Raw genomic sequence first — 21,269 nt, 5'->3', positions numbered from 1 at the left:
ATCCATAATAACATATTGAATGAAGTGCTCAAAAGGCTAGAAAAGCACAGAGTACAAGTGACTGCTCATAAGTGTGAGTTATTTAAAAACTCAGTAGAGTACTTAGGGCACAGAGTAGACAAAGATGGTTTACATCCAAATCCAAAGAAACGATAGTTGTCATTGGGCCACAAATTGTCTAATTTTCTAATTACTTATCGCAATACTCCTCACACAACTACTGGTAGAACACCAGCAGAGTTGTTTCTCAATGACAGCCACAAACTAGATTCTCGTTGTTAAAGCCAAACTTAGCACAGTCATTAGAAGAGGAACAATTAAGACAGAAAGAGAATCATGATAGAGGTAGAGTAAGAGAGAGAAGTGTGAAATTAAATCAGAAGATGAGAGTGAAGAACCATCACCATAAATGGTTAAAGTGGTTACCAGGAAGAGTGGTGAAGATATGTGATCCTCGCACATATTTGGTCAAGCTGTTTGATAATGGAGTGGTTAGGTTTGTTCACATTGATCATATTTTACCTACAGATGTGGAACGAGTTGGAAGTTAGAATGGTTCAATTATTTCTGACTCATCAGATAGTTTTGTTACAAGTACAGAACCTGTAGCATATCCTACATCAGATCTACTAGAAACAAGTGCAAGAGAATGTCAAAGTTTGAGTCTGAGTCCGAGTCAGGCAGACAAACAGTCTGAAGTTGTAGCGAGTTCAAATGTAGATCAAGGACATGTAGATCAAAGACAAATTCTCCTCAGGATCAGCCTAGAATGAGTCTAAATTCGACACTATGTTTGGAAGGTTCTGTTCTAGAGTGAAACAGAAAACCAGTGGTTAAGTTTGATTTGTAAATATGGCAAAAGTCCATATCTTTTGTTATGTATAACCATGCAAGTTATGTCTGATGATTGTTTGTCATAATTAAGGAGGGAAAAATGTAATATAGTTCCAGCTAGTGGACTACAGCTCCACCTAGTGCACTACTGTGGTAATGCAGCCATTGCTGTAAATGCAATAAAGGCATCAGGTGACAGGTCATCAGACAAGTTCCTGTGTTGAAGCCATCTTGTGAAGTCTGTGTATTTGTGATATCGCAAAGAATATATCACACTGTAGGCTGTAGGTCTGCCTGTAGGAGCTGGCATGTCTCTGTCAGCACAGCAGCTCCCGACCGAGCATGGCCCCCATCTTTTAAAATGTTCTTAACTGTCCTTTATAAAACAAACTAGAAACTCACATAAAACTGCACAATTAAAGTAAGGCCTCCTCCCCATATGTCTGCGACCTCTTCGATTATGTTGCAAATGATCAACAATAAGCCTACTTCCAGCTTGAAGCTGTATGAATATAGCAGCCAGGATTACTGGCTCCTAACCAAACATGGCCCCATCTTTTAAAATGTCCTTAAATGCCCTTTATAAAACAAACGAGAAACTCACATAAACTTCACAATCAAAAGTAATGCAGCATTCTTCTCCCAAACCTTATAATCTCTCGGAGCTGCAACTTTCTCCTTCGCTTTCAACATGGCACCATTAGTGCCTGCTGCACCCTGGGTCCGTCTGCTTTTTCTGGCAATGTAACTGTTTGTACTGCAGTTTTTTTGACAGAATCTTCCCTCCATGTGGTGCCGAGGAGCAAGACCTGAGGCCCCGACTCTCTTCGCCTGCTCAGGCCCCGCCCCAATTCCCCCCCCCCACCGACTCTCCCCCCCCAACTCTCTCCCCCCCGACTCTCTCCCGCTCCCACCCCGAACCCTCTCGAGAGGACAGGCGTGGGGCCGAGAGTGGCGGGTGTGGAAGGTGACAAGCAGAGAGGGAGTGAGAGAGAGAGGCTGGGGGGGGGGGGAGAGAGGCTGGGAAAGAGAGACTGGGGGGGAGAGACATGGGTGGCGGGGGGGAAGAGAGAGAGGCTGGGACTGGGGGGGATCGGAGGGGAGAGAAGGAACTCAGTGAAGACGGATCACGTTCTTCCAACCCCCTATAAGGGACATCGTTGGAGTGGATGATATTCAGAAGTCAAGACACTGTCACTATTCACTTCATACCCATCTATGGTGGGGTGGGGCGCGGGGGAGAAGGATGCACTTGCGCTGGGGTAAGGCACTTTGGCTGGGGGAGGGATGCACTTGGACTGTGGGAAGGCACTTTGGCTGGGGGAGGCATGCACTTGGACTGGGGTAAGGCACTTGGACTGGCTCTTGCTGTCTTTTGGGGAGCTCTGTCATCTGTCATTTCAGGAAGTCAAAGTGGATCGAGTTACAATTAGCAAAGTCAGTGAAACCTTGCGATGGGCGTTCCAGTTATACATTCCTGTAAAACTTCAGTGTGTGGCTTATCCTTCAAGGGGACCAATCATAGACAAAGGGTGGAGCATGATGGCCATTTTTGCAGTACAAATAAGCACATCCTTTTTCTGGGTGGGTTCTCAGGTGGATGCTAAATCGGGCAAAATGCTTGAAAGTTCCGCCCGGGGCGCTAGCGCAGCGATGCACAGTGATTTTCATCATCCCAACGGTCAAAACAGCGGCGGGGTGCTAAGTTTTAGCACCGCCGCAAAACCATTGGCGAAAGTTCCGCCCAGGCACAAAATCCTGTGTGCCTCATTTCACGCCCCCAAAATAATTTTTGCTCCCCACTGATGACCTCATCACCATGTGCGCCAACCCCTTAGTGCCGCACACTGACCACTTTCCACCTCACAACAGAAATTGCCCAGCCCCCCAGCGAGGCTGCCGTGATCGATGTCATCGCCAGTCTCGCGGGTTGCAAACTGAGCTGACCCCCGTTCGCGGGGCGGAAGTTAAAGGGGAGGTGGGGAGTGCCCCGAGCCGCCATCTTGGCGGTTTTGCCGACTCACCGATCGGCCCGACTTCTTCTTCCCTTGCATAGTCCGGGCCGTCAGCGTGCAGCCCGGCACTCCGTTTTGGGTGCCGGGCTGCGGCTTCAGCACCACGCCGCCCTGGTGGCCCAGTGGAGGCCATCAGAGGCCTGTCAGACTGTGCAGTGGCCCTCTTTAACCGAAGGGGAGGGGTGTTGAAACGCGTCAGCGCTATGTGGAGGAGACATGTAGCGCTGAACACCACGCTTCAGTAGCGCCCCAGAACCCACCGTATGAGGAAGTGGAGCATGTGAGATCGCGCTTCACTTTCTTCGAAGGGCAGTAACCGCAATTCCGCGGCCGAGGTGAGCCAAGTTGGTTACCGCCCCCAATCAGGGCGCTGGGGAATTGCTCCCCCTAAATGTCTTGTCTTGGAATTGATTTCTTTAGAGGACCACATTTATATCTATCTATGAAAATTATGCAACATAATTCTACAGTTACTATACCTGCAAGTAGAAAGATCCTTTGGCTTGAGCGTACATCATTAAAAAGCTGTAGTCCAAATTCTGCTTTGTTCTCCATCTGAAAGCAGAAATGGTCATATACAAATCATTGAAATAGCACGTCAGGTTTACAAATGATTTTATTTGGAGAAACAGCAATCATATCACCTCTCAATCTTCTCCTTTTCAGTGACAACGTGCCCAATTTACTTAATCGCTCCTCATAATCCAATCCCTCCATCCCCACACTTATTCTGGTTGCTTGGTTCTGTATCCTTTCAATACGCTCACATCCTGCTGTCGGTTATCCTGTCCCCTTCATTAGCTTTGTATGATTTGCAAATTTAACCATTATGGTGTGACTCCTAGCTGCAGATCATTTATGAAGACCTCAAACAAACAAGGGCCCAAAACAGACCCCTGTGAAACCCCAATGGTAACATTCTCCCAGACGGATGACAATTGCTGTACCACTAACCTCTGGGTTCTGTTGGACAACCAATTATGTATCCACTTTAAAATATTTCAACTAATTTCCACTTTCTTTATATTCAGTGCCAGCCTTTACAGAGGAAATGTATTGAATGCCTCACTGAAATCCAATGTACACCACATCTACTACTTTACCCCTATCAAGCACCTTTTCACAGCCTTAAAGTAAACCAGGAAGTTAAGAGCATAAGAATTAGGAGCAGGAGTAGGCCATACGGCCCCTCGAGCTTGCTCCACCATTCAATAAGATCATGGCTAATCTTCCACCTCAACTCTACTTTCTTGCCCGATCCCCATATCCCTTGATTCCCCGAGATTCCAAAAATCTATCGATCTCAGCCTTGACTATACTCAACGACTCAGCATCCATAACACTTTGAGGTCGCAAATTCCAAAGATTCACAACCCTCTGAGTGAAGAAATTCCTCTTCATGTCAGTCTTAAATGGATGGCCCCTTATACTGAGACTCTGCCCCCTAGTTCTAGACTCTCCAGCCAGGGTAAACAACCTCTCAGCATCTAACCTGTCAATGCCCCTCAGAATCTTGTACGTTTCAATGAGATCACCTCTCATTCTTCTAAACTCTAAAGAGTATAGGGGTGATGAAGTGGTTTTAGGATCATTTATATGTACAGAGCTACACCAGCGAATTGGAAAGGAAAGAAAAAGAAAAAGGAATTTGAAAATGGTTTTAAAACATTATGGGACCGAAATTCAGCCTCCCGATAAGGCCTCTAGTCGCCGGAAAATTCTCCTCAGGGCTTTTTCCGATGGTGACCATATCCGACCCGCTCCCCTCACTTCCGCCCCGCTGCTGCCAAAGCATCCTTAGGGCGTAATCAGAGCACGCACCGCCAATGTCCCGCCCCGGAAGCGAAATTCAGCTGGAAACGTCTTCCGGCCAGTGCCCCCGACAGCTTTTTCTGTCGGTGCACGGGTGTAAAATAGCGGTGCAGCCGCCATTAAAGGGGAGGGCGCACTGCCACAGCTGCCATCTTATTTTTTTTATGTCGACCGACTGCCAGGTCAGCCCGACAATTATACCACCGGGTTCGGCCAGGCCGCCAACAGGCACCTCCTCTTGGCCCGGCCGAAACCCTCCCTGGTGGCCCAGTGGACCTAACTAAACTAATTGCAGAGTTCGCAGCGGCCCTCCTGAGGTGATGCGCCAGCGCGATGACATCATCGGCACGGCACTGATGACTGACCACGGCGGAGACTCTGTTCCCGCTCCCACTTGTGCCCCGCTAGTGACGGTCACTCTGTCCCGCCCCCACTTCCAACCCCATTATGACCGATTTCCATCCCGCTCGAAAAAAATGACAAAGAGCTGAATTTCGCAGGATGGGCTGCCACATCCATTGTGACGAACAAAACACAACAAAAACGGAAGGTATGGCCTGTTACCGGCGGGAATTTTGGCCCCTGAATAAAGCACCAGAATAAAGCTGGATTCCTCCAGCATCAAATAGTCGATATAAGCTACACAGGTGGAAACAGCAGGTAGAGGGGGCCGCAACCCAGCCATGTGATAGAATGTACATGCTTGGACCTCCACCGTTGGTGCCAACAAACGTTGTGAGTCAGGGGGCGGCCCCTTTACTTGAATAGGAATACGATTGGCAGGCGTGCCACGAGGACCACATCTGGGAAGCCTGCCAGCCGAAGAGGCCTCAGGTCATAGCGGCAGAATGGCCAACTGTGAGGATGGTGTGTCAGGATCACTCCCCCTGCTCCATTCTCTCCCCAGAAAGAGCCTTCGACCTGCCTTGAGTGTCCCCCTTTGTAAGAACAATATAAAAAAATAAAGTGGGGTAAGCCTGCAATAAAGGAAACTTTACTTATTTTTACTTCGAAGAGGGCAGGGTATGTACGGATATATCCCACTCTCCTAGCGGGGAAGGCACGCTCAAAGGGAGGGCTGTCTGGGGATGGGGCTACAAAACCCTAACTCCAATTCTCTGACCCGCTCTCCCTTTGACTGCTGTCCCCACTACGAGTACATGTTTGTGGCACTCTCGACAGAGGAACTGTCCTGGTGACCATATCCTGAAGCAAACTTACTTTGCTTGAATACAAATTCTTTTGGTGGAATATTATCGGGGAGCAAATAAAAATTTGGCAAACGTTTTATACACTATGAACGGTGAATAATGAGAAGAAGATAACCAATCATAAAGGAGAGCGCTGATCCCTGGCTGCTCTCTGCATCTGCACACAAATGAGCTGATCTTGCATGATAATATAAGGTCAACTGATTTAAGTCATTTTCTTGCAGTTCCAATGTATAGTGCTGGTGGGGGAGGGGCGCCAGAATATGGGTGTCAGTGTACAGTGAAGAACTACTTATGGTCAATGGAACTCTTTTCGTGGCAAAGGGAGGGGAACAACAGTGCTGGTGGAGTATTTAGGCTTTTTGAAGCTGAAGTGTAGGAGAGGAGGTAAAATGGGGTTGTGTAGATATTTTTCATTTATGGGCTTCTTCCGCAGCACCTATTGGTCTGGTGCATAGTCTTATTATGGGAAGGCTCTCCCATTTTTTTTGTGCAGAAGTTCTCAGTGCCCTTCATGCTGGCCCGCTGCAATGAGTTCATCAGGCACCCTGCAAGCCTCAGGCCTACCATTGCATTATTGGCCCCAGAGACCTAACTAATGAAGAAGAAGAAAACTGGTGGATACTGTGAACACTGCAGTCATGACAGACCCAATTTAAAAAAAAAAAATATATATATATATTACAGTGCATAAACAACTAGTCCAGGGTGATTTTTGAAACTTTCACATGGAATAAGAGTGGATAAATCAACTTTTCTTGACATTCAGACTATCAGGTTAACAACAGCCCTGCGTTCCTACTGAATTCTGCAGCCTTTGCGGAGGATAAATAATGAAGAAAGACATTGCGCAGTTGCTGTAATTACAGTCTCATCATTACTAAAGTAGCAGAGCTCAAAGCAGGAGCTTTCATTAACATGTAATTTATAGAATCCTCCTGCCTGGGAGACAGATTCATAATCCATTCTCCTGTGTGCAGAGCCAACTGCAATAAGAACTGAGTCATTTTTAATTATTAATCATTTCTTTTTAATAGATGGAGACCAGTTCAGAAATAATTTGAATCATATTTTAGAAAGCAATTTTCCAAAAGACTAAAAAGAGATCTCACATGTCAGGGCAAACCCTCAGCGGTCATTTCTTCACAGGTCAATAGGCAATCGTCTCAGCTGTTAGGACCAGCATCCTCTGTTTACTGGTAAAGATTCTGAAATTGAATCTACCTTTAAAACCAATGCTTTTTTCAATTTAATTTTGTTGAACCATGAAACCTTGAAAGCATGGGCCATCCGTGGTAGGAATGGAACACCCCCGTCATCCTGGGGGAAAGTTTCCAGGGGATTCTCCCGATCTTCTGTCTCAACTTCGGCAGAGAATCAGCAGAAATCCTGGAGAAACGGCCGTTTTGATCCATTTCTGCTATTTCTCCAGTGGTTCTGCTCCGGGAGAACCCCTGCAGATTTTCCAGGCACCGGTGTCAGTATCAAGTATTCCAGCTCAGGTAGAACATGGCTTCCTGCACTCTGACCAGGCACCTGGGGGCAGAAGAGAGGGTGGGAGGGGGGGACAATATTTAGGCGGGTTTACTGCTGACAGGAAGCTGCTAGTTCCCAATGTTGGTGGTAATGGACATAGATCGATATATTTAAATTCAGTCGTTATTTATGCCTGAAATGCCACCAGCAAACACTACCGGCAATGTTATCTACCCAGCTGTAAATTAAAGACAAAATAGAATTTAAAACAAAACAGAACTAGCTCAAATCAATGCTGCTGAGAATTCTTGAAAAGTTTCTACCAAGCAGGCTGGCGATGGGTCTAGATTATGCTCTTATTCACAAAACCTAGTTTAGAGGCGGCCCTTGTCACTGCACCGGATAATTGAAAGCAGGTAGTAACTACTGCCATAACAACAGAAAATGCTGGAAATCTCAGCGGGTCAGGCAGCATCTGTGGAGAGGAAGCAGAGTTAATGTTTTGGGAGATTTTCAGCATTTTCTGTTTTTATTCCAGATTCCAGCGTCTGCAGTATTTTGCTTTAGTGACTACTGCCAAGCATTTTTGAATTAGGAATAAACCATTTTAGTATTTTATTTGGTATCCAACAGAAAATGGTAAAGTAGATCCGCTGACAAAATAAAATGCGTAATGCTGACATATTTCACTCAAAGGTACTTCCCAATGAGCTTTGACCCAACACCAGAACACCAGCCTAACCTTGTACTAGAACTGTTAAACTGTTAGCAACTTCAAGGAATCAAGTATTGACTGTCCTGACTCTTTTTAAAAAAACATTTCAGCTCACATATTGAAATTTTCTAAAATATTCATTGTTACCGAGATGTTTGATGTAGATTTGCTGCTATAATATTAAGATAATACTAAATCATGAAGAAAGATTTGCACTTATATAGCACCTTTTATGACCTCAGGATGTTCCAAAGCGCTTTACAGCCAAAGAAGTACTTTTGAAGTGCAGTCATTGCTGTAATGTAGGAAACGCAGCAGCCAATTTGCGCACAACAAGGTCCCACAAGCAGCACTGTGATAATGACAAGGATATTCTGTTATTAATGATGTTGGTTGAGGGATAAATATTGGCCAGGACACTGGGCAGATGAACCCTGCTCTTCATTGAAATAGTGCCATGGAATCTTTTACGCCATCTGAGAGGGCAGATGGGTCCTCTGTTTAATGTCTCATCTGAAAGACGGCACCTCCCTCAGTCCTGCACTACAGTGTCAGTCTAGATTGGTGTTTAAATTCTGAACAAACTTTTCCCCCTGTACTTCCTGTGTCCCATTATCCATTCCGGAGCTGGCTCGGCAATAACTTTGAAGATGCAAGACTTCCCTCCCCTTCCATTCCTTTCTCACTGACCAATTCCCAGTGTCAGGCTCCTTCAAATATTCTCGGTGACCTCCCAGCAGGATTCCAGCCTCAGTTGGAAGCCTGGCTCACGAGCACGGAGGAAGGAGGCAATCATTGCAGCAGGTCCTGGAGGTCCTTGCAGCATTACCAGGCTGCCTATCTCCATGGTAACCGAAGAGGAGTTTCTAATTGGCGAGAAAAATGTGAAAATCGCGGGGCAGAGGAATTCCACTCCTTTGTGGACTCAGATTTAAACCCCCATCTTCTCACTTTGTAGCCACGTTGTAGAACACCCGACAGGGTGGGTAGTTAGTCCAAGGTTTTAAGCTAGTGTCCACAGTCACCTACTCTTTAAGCTGTAAGCGAATGGAGTAGGGGTTGTCGTTTGTGAGTGTAATAAAAGGAATCGATCTTTGACCAACCTGAACCTTTTCATTTTGTCTGAGTCAATTATAATCTATCCATAATAACTCCTTGTGCCCAAACTTGGGGGTTGTGGAGCTTGTGGTTCGCGGCATCCGCTCACGGCCGGGTTACACTGTAATCCCACTGGGGGCGCTGCGCATTGGGCGTAGGAGAAGACCTATCTGACCTTGGTCTCTCTCTGTGCGGGATTACCCGCTAATCGACGGGCTAGGCAAGAACTATTGGCAAAAGCTCCTGCCGTCCAAAGGGAAACAAACCAAACCGGGGAGTTTTAAAACACGGGTCAACTCAAGGGCGAGTCATAGAAACACGCGGCACACAAAACACCCTACAGAAATGGTAATGCCCTGCATGGCAGTTCTAGCACCCAGTTTTGCTATGGTGCAAATGATGGGAAATATGTCATATGATGTACTTCTGGCATGTGTATGCCATTTTAATATGACTGCCTACATTTGGACGGACGTAGGGAAATATTGCTACCATTTCCGGTCAGAAATCCTGGAAATGGTAGCAGGTGATAGTGAGTCGGCAGGACGGCTCTCTGCCTGAATCTGTCTCTGGTCTGCCCAAATTTTTGTCGATCTGTCCGAGTAAATTGAAAGGGAAATTTGGCCCCTTCTTCTTTACTTTGTGGAAAGCTGCTCCCAATGCTATTTTAGTAACCAATCGAGTGCCAGTACATTGATGCACGTCTGATTTTTTTTGGACAGAAGCTAAGCACTCCAAGCACTTACCAAGGAAACATGGCAACACCCCCTGATGTTAGGTGCTGCATTCAGAATTATTTAAGGGATATGTTAAAATGCCCTTTAAATACTGCAGCACTACATTAAGAACTTGTATTAATGTGTGTTTTTATATTTAAAACGTTCCCATTTTTCAATTGATAATAGCAGTAGAAAATGGAATTATTTCACTGAGTGCTACGTTAAAATTCTTTCTAAGGCATTTCCATGGTTAGGTAGAGCATTGTTTGGAAAAATAGACGGAAAATAATCAGAATAACTTGCATCGGAATGTCTGCTGCAGAACTAGCTCCAAATTTCAGAAATCTGCTACGAACTGCTAAATTGGATTTTATATGACATTTGTTGGGGACGTTTTGTTGTTGTAAGTGCCTGAATATTATTTTATTTATTTGCAGTAAATAATCTATTTGGGAACTAACTGAGCCACAGCCTCCTTACCTCCAGCTGCCTTATTTCTGGGGTTGATTTACATAGATATTAATAGTTGTGTTTTAATTAACTTTGCCACCGATGTCTCCAGACAATCATTAGCAACAGACTTCCTCCTCACTGACAAAACATCAACTGTCCCTGATGACACAGGTCTCGTGTTTGCACCAGCACGTAAAATATACTTGGGCAGACTGTGAGATTTGACTAAATCTACGGCAGCTCATATCTAACCTGTCTCAGGCAATCAGGATTTGTAACAAAAACAAAAGCATCTAACATCCTATAGGTGTATAGTAGCTGCTTTGTTTGTGGAATCAGACTCTATTTTCCTTTCACAAGGGCACTCTGGTAACTCATTGCAACAGTGACTACACTCCAAAAGTACTTCATTGGCATGCTGATGTATAGTTCCACAGGTATTGGCTGCCATCAGCTATCTCACCGAAGTACCAACCGTCAGGTATGAGCTTAGATCGTGATTTGAACAGGGAGAGCATTGAAGCAGAGTCCAATTCTGTCCTTGCTCATTTCTCTCCATGCACTTTCTAGGAGGGATCACTGGATAGTAATCTCTCTACCCAGCCTGGGGGTTACTGAGGACAATTGTAGTGCTCCTGCCCTGGTTAAATCAGCGGGGACCGGGGATCAAATCTAGGATCTTCATGGTCGGTATGGTTTAGTACCACACCATGAGGATAACTTCTCCTTTAAGGAAACCTATGATTTGTATGATCTCTTAAAGCAAACAACTGTGAAGAGACAGTCAGTTCTTGCAAGAGAAAACACTGACCAAACTCACACACAGCCTGACTTCGAAGGTAGAAGGAGACATAAAGGAAGGAAACAACGAATGAGAAAAATAAGAGAACGATAAGGGGGGAAAAAACAAGTATATAAAAAAGAAGAAAAGGTTATATTAATGTCACTTTGTTGCCTTTGCTGCAACTTGCTGCTTCTAGTGATGTTTAGATATTTTGGCGGGATACCTCAAGGTTCTGAACTGCAAATTGCACACCTAAGACTTGTTCATTGTTAAGAGCTCTGTCTGTGAACTCCTCTGAAGAGACTGGATGGACAGTTTTCCATGCAGCATCATATAGGTGGTGGTGGCAGTTGTCATTGTGGCCCAGATTCATAGGACATGTTGTGCCTGTATTCAGAATCCCATCTGAATTGTGGAGCATTTTTCCTGTTTGTTGGCAAATCTGTCCAGTGAACTGGAGATAAAGGCCTCCTTCTTCTACAACTGCACACATGTGAAGAAGATGTTATCAGTGAGGCCGAGCTCAGATTTCCCTTGATTGACCATAAATCCCAGGTGTTTCAGCAACACCAGACTTTACTACTATAAGTGGCAGGGGTGATGCCACACAGGTAAGTCCTGTCGTGGGTACCACAAGGTGTGTCTTTGCCCATTTTGGTATCTGTGATACTGGTATTCATCTGGTCACTCTGCTGGTGCAATGTCGCACCTGTGGTCAAATCCAGAGGCAGCATCGCTCTGTGATCAATGCTGCATAAATTCATATGGGACCGTAGGACCCATAGCCTTTCTCCGATTGTGACTCGACTTGTGTCTGTTTAATGGAATGGACTTGTCAGTGCTCCCTGCTCTTGTTGGATTCACTAAGTGACCTGGAGGTGGATGATTGTCTTTGTGCCAAAGTTCCTTGCTCCAGAATTAATCAGATTTCAACACTTTGGTGGCCAAGATCTAATTTCTATGAATCTCAGTCTCTCCCAACTCTTTGCTAAGTTGAATGAAGTTGGTTCAATTGAGATAGTCCTTTAGTAAGCTGCAACTCAAAATGCCGTTGGTAAAAGATGACAAAAAGATTAAATGGAAGGAGAACTAAAAATTCAACTCAAGCAAAATGTTGACAAAACTTCTCGGTCCCAAATTTGCCTGTGTTGCAATCCCGTGGGATTGCATCTGATGGCGCCCTCATGCGATGACCCTGCTGGATTTTGCGGCGTCAATGGGAGGACACTTCACTATCATGGGGAAGTTTGGTACATGGCCACTTTAGAAACATTTCTGCTACCACCCCATGCCCACGAAAATTCTAGCATTGTTGAAAGTGGGGCTGGCCAGACCCTCCTTCCCGTCACCCTGGAACTGAGGCCCCAAGCAAGGAGGCTGATTGATTATTTATTTTTCTAGAAAGTTCTTCGGGGCCTGTTTGCCTGTTCTGGAGCATACCAATGGGGCCCACATGCGGGGACGGACCGGATGCTAACATTTGTAATGCAATTGCTGAGGCACAATACACAGGTAGACACATGGTCTGGGAGTTTCAGCCTTATGCTTGACATGTGCTGGGTCTATAGTGTGAACAAGGGAATGCACTAATATAAATGGCTGAATTTACACAGCTCCATGGGAGCTACTCACACCTGGTCATGTCAACTGCCGGCTTGGGAATGAAGCTGAAGGCTGAAGCAGAATGCTTCAGGATGGTGAAACCTTTACCTTGTGTTGGAAATGGAAAAGCAGCTATGACTGACAGTTTATCCCTACCAGAGATGATATGTCAAGATGATTAGCTACCTTTTCTGTTCCCGAGAAGTTGGGTTAAAGTGGTGACAGGCAGCTTCCTTTACTTACCCACAGCCTAAGTAACACAACATGATCCCTCCTAATAAATAGGAGCAAAAAATACATTTTCCAGTTTTGCATTTCCTTATGTAAGGAACTTCAGGGGTCTTTGGTTGTATGGTGGTGTGTGCTGGGTAGGGGGAATCCCCATGACTAATCTAGCTTTAGGCCCCTCAAATTCTAATGCTAGCTCTGTTACTAATCATAGGAGGTGGTACAACAACAAAATAGCAAATGGCAGCTTCAAATTTTTGTGGTGTGGGAGAGAAGAGCTAAATCCATTGAGGATTATGAGACAAAAAGAACAGAGGGAGCAACCTATAGTGGAACTACTTATACAGCAATGCAGGGGAGCTCTAAATTAAGTGCTAATGGTGTAGGTGAGTAGCGTTAGGCTCCAGGCGATAACGAATATGAGGTGTTGTGTAATTGGGACTGAGCATCGGCGAAGGTGTCTTCTGTCCTGTAAAGGGGAGGGTCACTGGAGTCTGCACACCAGCTCCCAATGACTCGGGGAGTGCAGAACCCCGATATGCTGTGGGATGATATGCAAAGTCCTTTGACAGCCTGCACCACTCCACGGACTAAGCAGCCTTTATCTGGCTGTAGCTGCATCCTGTGCTCTCTGCCACTCATACCTGACCTTTGGAACGGATGTTCTTTGACAGCTGGGGTGCATCCCTTTAAGTAGCGCCCCTCCAGCCGCCAGCCAGCTGGTTCACGCCTCTGCCCCCTGGCACTGTCAGAACGAGGCGGTAAGGCGGAGCGGGGCACTACTGAAGTTTGCAAATCGGGCAGCCAGCAATCTGGATGGCAAAAGGTGCCGAGGTGCTAACTGCTATCGGTGAGCTACGGGGTCGGTGAATTTGCTGTGCAGCATGGGATTCGCCCCGCCACGCCGCTACTGCCTGAGCGCCCCATTAGTGCCTCTACTAGGTGCTAACTGGGGGCGCTAACATGGCGAATTTCTCCCCCATAAAGTCCACCCTGCACAAACTCCACCTTGCCCAAAACTCTGCACCCACATTCTATTCTGTATTAAAGTGTGATGGTAACCAAAGTGGAAATGCAATGGAGGATTCCCAATGTAAAGAAATCCCTCCCAATGCCTGATTCAGTTATATCATAACGTCTGTAGAATTACTTTTGTTAGAAAATATATTGTTAAGAGTATAAGAACATAAGAAATAGGAGCAGGAGTAGTCCATTTAGCCCTTCAATCCTGCTCCGCCATTCAACAAGATCATGGCTGATTTTCTACCTCAACTCCACCTTCCCGCATTATCCCCATATCTCTTAATTCCCTTATTTCCCAAAAATTTATCGACCTTTGTCATAAATGTACTCAATGACTGAGCATCCAAAGCTCTCTGGGGTAGAGAATTCCAAAGATTCACAACCCTTTGAGTGAAAAGATTTCTCTTCATCTTAGTCCTAAATGGCCAACCCCTTATTCTAAGACTGTGACCCCGAGTTCTAGATTCCCCAGCCCGGGAAAGCATTTACACAGCATTAACGTTGTGAAGGAGTTTCAATATTCATACTTACTTTACTCTGCTTTGGGAGTCTCCAAAGGTTTCCCTCAGATTTGAGAGGTCAGGATAAAAATTAGCAGAAGGGGAGATGATCTCAAGAAGTCCTGATTGTATTTCATTGGAGTACCTGTGGGTAGCATATCAATAACCCAGAATTATCAATTTTCAGAACAAACTTACAGTAAAGAACATTATTGATTTTCTTCTCCCACATAAGCAACTTATAAAAAACAATTTATTTTCAGACTCTTAGGGGTTGACATTGCATTGTGTGACATTAGTGAGCAATGCATTAATGGACAGCCAATTTAATACAACCATTAACCATCTTATTTCAATCGGTTAACATCACCACAAAGGAATTTCTCACAAAACACATTAACAGGTTTATTACTGGTATCCCACAGTGCAATTTCAAACCATTTATGTCACACAAAATACAATGTACTTTACAATATTCTTAATACAGTAAATGCTTCAAAACATATTGTGGCAACTAACAAAGTATTTAGCAGAATCCATGAAAAATTAACTTGGGAATTGAACTAAAAATAAACTGAATCATATAAGATGGTTTATGCTAATTGGGAAGTGAATTGCAGAAATTACAAATGCTTCAAATGCACTCATATGAAATTCTTCTCTGCCCTGTGTCAGTGCTGGTGTTAACTCATTCATTTTCAGTTTGGAGTTAACTTTACTACAGCTACTAAGATAGCAGAGAAAGGAATTTGATATGAGCGCGATAAGCTTATTTCCAATATGTGCTCCCAGTGGGCGAGGCTCCCGACTGTGGGTGCAAAATCTGAAACTAACCCTTCAGTGTAAACATGACCATGATTTCTGATTTCCACACTAAGGGCCGATCTTACGAATGTGTTACCAGCCAACTACACATATTGAGAAATCGCAGGCACACTGCGCATGATTTTCAGATACACCTGGCCTTTGCGCAAGGCTTCTTACTGGGAGCACCCATCTGCAAAACCGGCTCATGTTTAAAACTGGTTTTTCACTTTGTGCAAAATTGTCATTTAATTGGTGAACTCTCTACACTTTCTCCCTGCTCTTCTCTCTTGGTTCCCAGGATCATGCACTAACTGTAATGAGGAAGGTGGATGAGTGAATGACCTGCTATCAAGGCATCTGCCAACACTACTAGCTGTCAGGAAGTGAGCGAGGGCTCCGGGGATCCTGCTCTCCTCCTGGCCCATGCTTGATGCTTCCTTATTGTGTCATGGTGGGATTAAGCTCAGTAAGAAGGGCAGTAAATCTGCATCTCATTAATGAAATGGTACCATGAGCTTAGGCTCCAATTTGTTGTATTCCACTATCAACAGGTTGAAGTCATACTTACATACTTTGTAAATTTTCTGCCAGCCTATTTACATAATTTTCTTCCACCTGGAAAGTAAGAAGGGAAAAATATATTTAACGGTTGGTATTTCACTATCTGTTTTCTCATTTTAATTTCTGTCAACTACTGGAACACATTTTGTATTTTGATATGTAGTAGCAGTATCAATCACTCCTGCGTAAGGCACAACATGATTAGATGCAAGACTTAATCCCATGACGTGGTGCTCCTAGCAGGAAAGCATTGTAGCCCAACTTCCCCGACCCATGCTGCCTGCACGTGTTAAATTGCGGAATTATTCCTGCAGAGTAAAGTTCCCTCTACACTGCCCTAACAATTTACCTTTATCCCTGTCTCTAAAAAGTGTTCCCTTTTGCAATAGTGTTCATGACCCACAGCAGCCGTCCTCTCATCTATCTGGGCAGTTTTATGCTACAGGTTTGAGACCCATTAGGAGCTGGTTGAGCTCAATTCAAACAGGAACCCTACAGCTAACAGAAAAAGAAGACTTTCATCTCATCAATCTAGATTGGATTAGATCCCAGATCTCAAGGGTAAAAGGAAACTGTCCTAGCCCACCAGTGTGGCACATTAATCCTCATCCTGCTGAATAAATTGAAATGACAATATAGTTAGGTCAGCATGATGAATGTTCTGGCTAGCCACACATTAAAGGTCAAAGTGCTGTACTGTACAGTAGTGGTTTTAGTTAGTATGGCAAGCCACAAATCTCCTGTAACCTAATAGATGATCCAAAAATTCTGATTCTAGCAATCCTGGTTTGGTAAGTGATGGGTAACCTTGCATTTGAACTTCTTACAGTTTACTTCATTTCTGAGTTTTGTGTCATCTGCAAACTTTGAAATTATGCCCTGTATTCTCAAGTTCAGGAAATTATCACATATCAAAAAGATGAGTGGTCCTAATAGCGACCCCTGGGAGACACCAACTGTATCCTTCCCTCCAGTCTGGAAAAACAACTGCTTGCCACTACTCACTGCATTGTAGCCAATTTCATATCCATGCTGCCACTGCCCCTTTAATCCCATTGGCTAGCAAGTCTATTATGTGGTACTGTCTCAATTGTCTTTTGGAAGTCCATATAAACAACATCAACCACACTATCCTAATGAAACTTCTCCATTACATCATCAAAGACAATTTGAATAAGGATTTTGTGATTTAAAACAAGAGCGCGAGTTGGTTGCAGCAGTGAGAGCTTCAATGGGTTTAGTAGCTGTAGTTGAAGTTATGCAAAGTGCCAGCATTAGAGTGAAAATGACTTGAGTGGCTCTTATATGTAGTTAACGGTTCTCCCTCAAATCTGCCGTCATCGCCGCTCTCCTCAAAAAAACAACACTCTACCCCTCTGTCCTTGCAAACTACCGCCCCATCACCAACCTCCCTTTCCTCTCCAAAGTCCTTAAGCATGTTGTCGCCTCCCAAATCCATGCCCATCCTTCCCACTGCTCCATGTTTGAATCCCTCCAATCAAGTTTCCGTCCCTGCCACAGTACTGAATGGCTCTCATCAAAGTCACAAATTACATCCTTTGTGATTGTGACAAAAGTAAACTATCCCTCCTCATCCTTCTTGACTTGTCTGCAGCCTTTGACATGGTTGACCACTCCATCCTTCTCCAACACCTCTCCACCGTCGTCCAGCTGGGTATGACTGCATTTGCTTGGTTCCTGTATGCTCCTGTAGATGGAGCAGGCTCGCGGGGCCAAATGGCCTACTCCTGCTCTTATATACTCCTATTTCTTATGTTCAATTCTTATCTATCACCTGCAATGGCTTCTCTTCCCACTCCTGCATGGTTACTTCTGGTGTCCCGCAACAATCCATTCTGGAGCCCCTCCTATTTCTCATCTACATGCTGCCCCTTGGTGACATCATCCGAAAACATAGTGTCAGATTCCACATGTACGTTGTTGACACCCAGCTCTACCTCACCACCACTTCTCTTGACCCCTCCCTGGTCCTAAATTGTCAGACTGCTTGTCCACCATCCAGTTCTGAACGTGCAGAAATTTTCTCCAATTAAATATGGGGAAGACCGAAGCAATTGTCTTCTTGCAGCACTGCATCCAAGTCCTTGGGGCTACACTGTTGGAATTGAGCGCGATGACTATCTGCTCCCATTGTCTTCTCACAGTTTGTCTGGAGCACCTTCTTAATCCCTTGTGGATACAAGACCTCTCTCCTCCTGTCCACCCCCTGCATTAAGGCCTCCAGTGCTTCATCTGAGAACCTTGAAGCACGCTCTCTGTCCTGTTGTGCCAATAGTTAATATTCCTCCTGCTCAGAATGTCTTCCCTAGTCACTTCCAGCACCTGCTCCAATCAGAATGCACCTCCCCTTTAAGAGGTGCAGGCTGGCTTTAAGTAGTGCAGGCTAGCTTTAAGTGGTGCTAGCCTCGCACGAACTTGAGTCTCCTGCTGAGGCGCACAGCCACTCAACAGCACATTTAGCACTGGGTTGCACACTACTATCATTTAAATTATCAGGCAGCACGAAGTTTGCGTGCTGCTGCATCGAAAGGAATGGGCGCATCGTGCATCGCCATCCCCATGCCCTTTTTCAGGCCTTGTCCAATTTCTAGGCGGTAATGTTAGCACCTATGTAGGATGCTTCCAGTTTATTTTGAGTGCATCCTGTAATGGATTAATTGTGTCGTTGGAGGGAAAAGACCTTCAGTAGCTATAATTTTGTTGGTCTTTGTCATTTGAGAATATCAAAGAATTAACAAAATACTAATAGAAGTTTGTGTGATGGGAGCAGAGCTCTTTCTAGCTCCAAGTCACAAAATGTATCTTTATCATATGAAATTTTAAAAAGGCTGCTATTTTGCGAATTGCAAATTAAGCTCTCTGAGCTACTTTCGGAAATAAATGCTTTTGGCTTTGCACGGGGCGTGGGGTGGGGAGTGGGGAGGTGCAGAAGGAACCAATGCATAAATATTATTTGGAGATAGCTGTTAGTTTCAAGAGGAAGTATCATTAGTTGATTAACGGAGCAGCTTGTAATCAGAATGATATCAAATTTTCTAGTATCTTGGATCTTTGGAATGTTAAATGTACGTTGATCTTGCAGTCATCTGTTGAAAATTCAGGCTTTGTTTCTAGAGCTATTCTATTTGATGTACAAGCCAGGTGTCAAAAGCTAATAAAACCCCTCACACTCTCCAACTTGAATAGTAAAATTGATTAATAACATAATTGCCTGCCTAACCAGAAAGGATGCCTTTGATCTTGTGTGTTGTACTTGGCTGCCTTGGAGAGGGTTAGTAGATAAATGGGTGTGGGGCTGGGGGAAGAGCGTTTTGCCTTTTTCATCAGTTCTCAATTCCTTGCTTGAAGCACTTGTTTCCAGCTTGCAGTGGTGAAATGGGTCTCCGTGGGTAGTGGTGAGATGGGTCTCCGTGGGCACTGGTGAGATGGGTCTCCGTGGGCACTGATGAGATGGGACTCCTTCGGCGGAAGCACCGTTAATATTATTTTCAAAGAATCAGTTAAAAGATTCCAAACAAAATTTCAGGCAAGATGCAGAAACAGTTTATAAGTGTAAGCCAACTTTTTGTTTTGCAGATTATCTGCTGTATATCTTCTGCTACTGTATAATTCCCTTCTTCTTAGGCAGTATAATTAAATATTGTGCAAATAAATGTAATTATTAGTTTTAGCTTGAATGATGTGGTTTGACAGCATACTATTTTGCACCTTTTGGAGAGGGCATGAGTGCATGGTAAGTAACTTGTGTAGACCCCATTGCAAAGCATCATGGCTTGGAGTTTCCTCAGGGGTTTTCCCAATCGACCATCATAACTTCGCCGGAAGACCGACTGAACCCCCAATTATGGGAGCAAGCTTCCCAATCTTGCTTTCCCTCTCTTGATTTTTCTTTCTGTACCTAATTTGACTCTAATCCACCCCACTTCCTTCTCTGTCATTTCACTGTTTCATTTTTCTATTGTTAAATCTCATTAGTTAAGGAGATAGACTGTTGGTCCCGTTGTTTACCAAAGTCCAGATGCCCCATTGCCCTCGTTATCAGCTCGTACTATCAGCAAATTGTGGCACAATTTTTTTCCTGAGCTGCAGTGTGAGGAACTAAATCTAACAAATGTGGTTTGCCGCGAGATGCCCGCTCCATTAAATTCTGTGCCATTTCATAACTCGCAACATAAATATATCCCAATGAGAAGGAAAGGCTGTAAGGGAAGGGATAACCATTCGTGGCTAACTAAGGAAATAAGGGATGATATCAAATTGAAAACAGGGGCAAACAATGTGGCCAAGACTAGTGGGAGGCCAGAGGATTGGGAAATATTTAAAAGTCAGCAAAGAACGACTAAAAAGATAAAGAGAGGGGAGATAGATTATGAAAGTAAACTAGCACGAAATATAAAAACAGTTAGTAAGAGTTTCTACAGGTACATGAAAAGGAAAAGAGTGGCTAAAGTAAATGTTGGTCCCCTAGAGGATGAGACTGGAGAATTAATAATGGAGAACAGGGAAATGGCAGAAATGTTGAACAAATATTTTGTATCAGTCTTTAGGGTAGAAGACACTAAAAACATCCCAATAGTGGATAATCAAGGGGCTATAGGGAGGGAGGAACTTGGTAAAATAATGGGACTAAAGGCGGACAAGTCCCCTGGACCTAATGGCCTGTATCCTAGGGTCTTAAAAGAAGTGGTGCAGAGATAGTGAATGCATTGGTTACAATCTACCAAAATTCCCTGGATTCTGGGGAGGTCCCAGCGGATTGGAAAACTGCAAATGTAACACCCCTATTTAAAAAAGGAGGCAGACAGAAAGCAGGAAACGATAGACCGGTTAGCCTAATACCTGTCTTTGGGAAAATGCTGGAGTCCATTATTAAGGAAGCAGTAGCAGGACATTTAGAAAAGCATAATTCAATTAAGCAGAGTCAACATGGTTTTATGAAAGGGAAATCATGTTTGACAAATTTGCTGGAGTTCTCTGAGGATTTAACGAGCAAGGTGGATAAGGGGGAACCAGTGGATGTGGTGTATTTGGATTTCCAGAAGGCATTCGATAAGGTGCCACATAAAAGGTTACTGCACAAGATAAAAGTTCACAAGGTTGGGGGTAATATATTAGCATGGATAGAGGATTGACTAACTAACAGAAAACAGAGAGTCGGGATAAATGTATAATTTTCCGGTTAGAAAACAGTAACTGGTGCGGTTCCACAGGAATCGGTGCTGGGGCCTCAACTATTTACATCTATATTAGTGACTTGGATGAAGGGACCGAGAGTAATGTAGCCAAGTTTGCTGATGATACAAAGGTGGGTGGGAAATTGTGAGGAGGACACAAAAAATTTGAAAAGGGATATAGAAAGGCTAAGTGAGTGAGCAAAAATTTGGCAGATGGAGTATAATGTGGGAAAATG

The 21,269-nt window shown here is 44.4% G+C and overlaps 1 protein-coding gene across 1 annotated transcript in view; it reads right to left on the bottom strand.

Moving 5' to 3' along the window:
* The window catches only part of LOC139248393 (alpha-1,3-mannosyl-glycoprotein 4-beta-N-acetylglucosaminyltransferase B-like), a 414,869-nt gene that overhangs the window by 99,951 nt on the left and 293,649 nt on the right, over positions 1–21,269 (bottom strand). The window contains exons 5-7 of the mRNA XM_070872141.1: positions 15,846–15,892; positions 14,502–14,615; positions 3,329–3,404 (exon numbers count right to left, since the gene is read on the bottom strand). Coding sequence (XP_070728242.1) covers positions 3,329–3,404; positions 14,502–14,615; positions 15,846–15,892 — 237 coding nt within the window. The remainder of the gene's footprint in view (positions 1–3,328; positions 3,405–14,501; positions 14,616–15,845; positions 15,893–21,269) is intronic.

Source organism: Pristiophorus japonicus, chromosome 2, assembly GCF_044704955.1.
Source record: "Pristiophorus japonicus isolate sPriJap1 chromosome 2, sPriJap1.hap1, whole genome shotgun sequence".
Lineage (NCBI taxonomy): Eukaryota > Metazoa > Chordata > Chondrichthyes > Pristiophoridae > Pristiophorus > Pristiophorus japonicus.
This window is presented reverse-complemented; position numbering and strand designations above follow the sequence as displayed.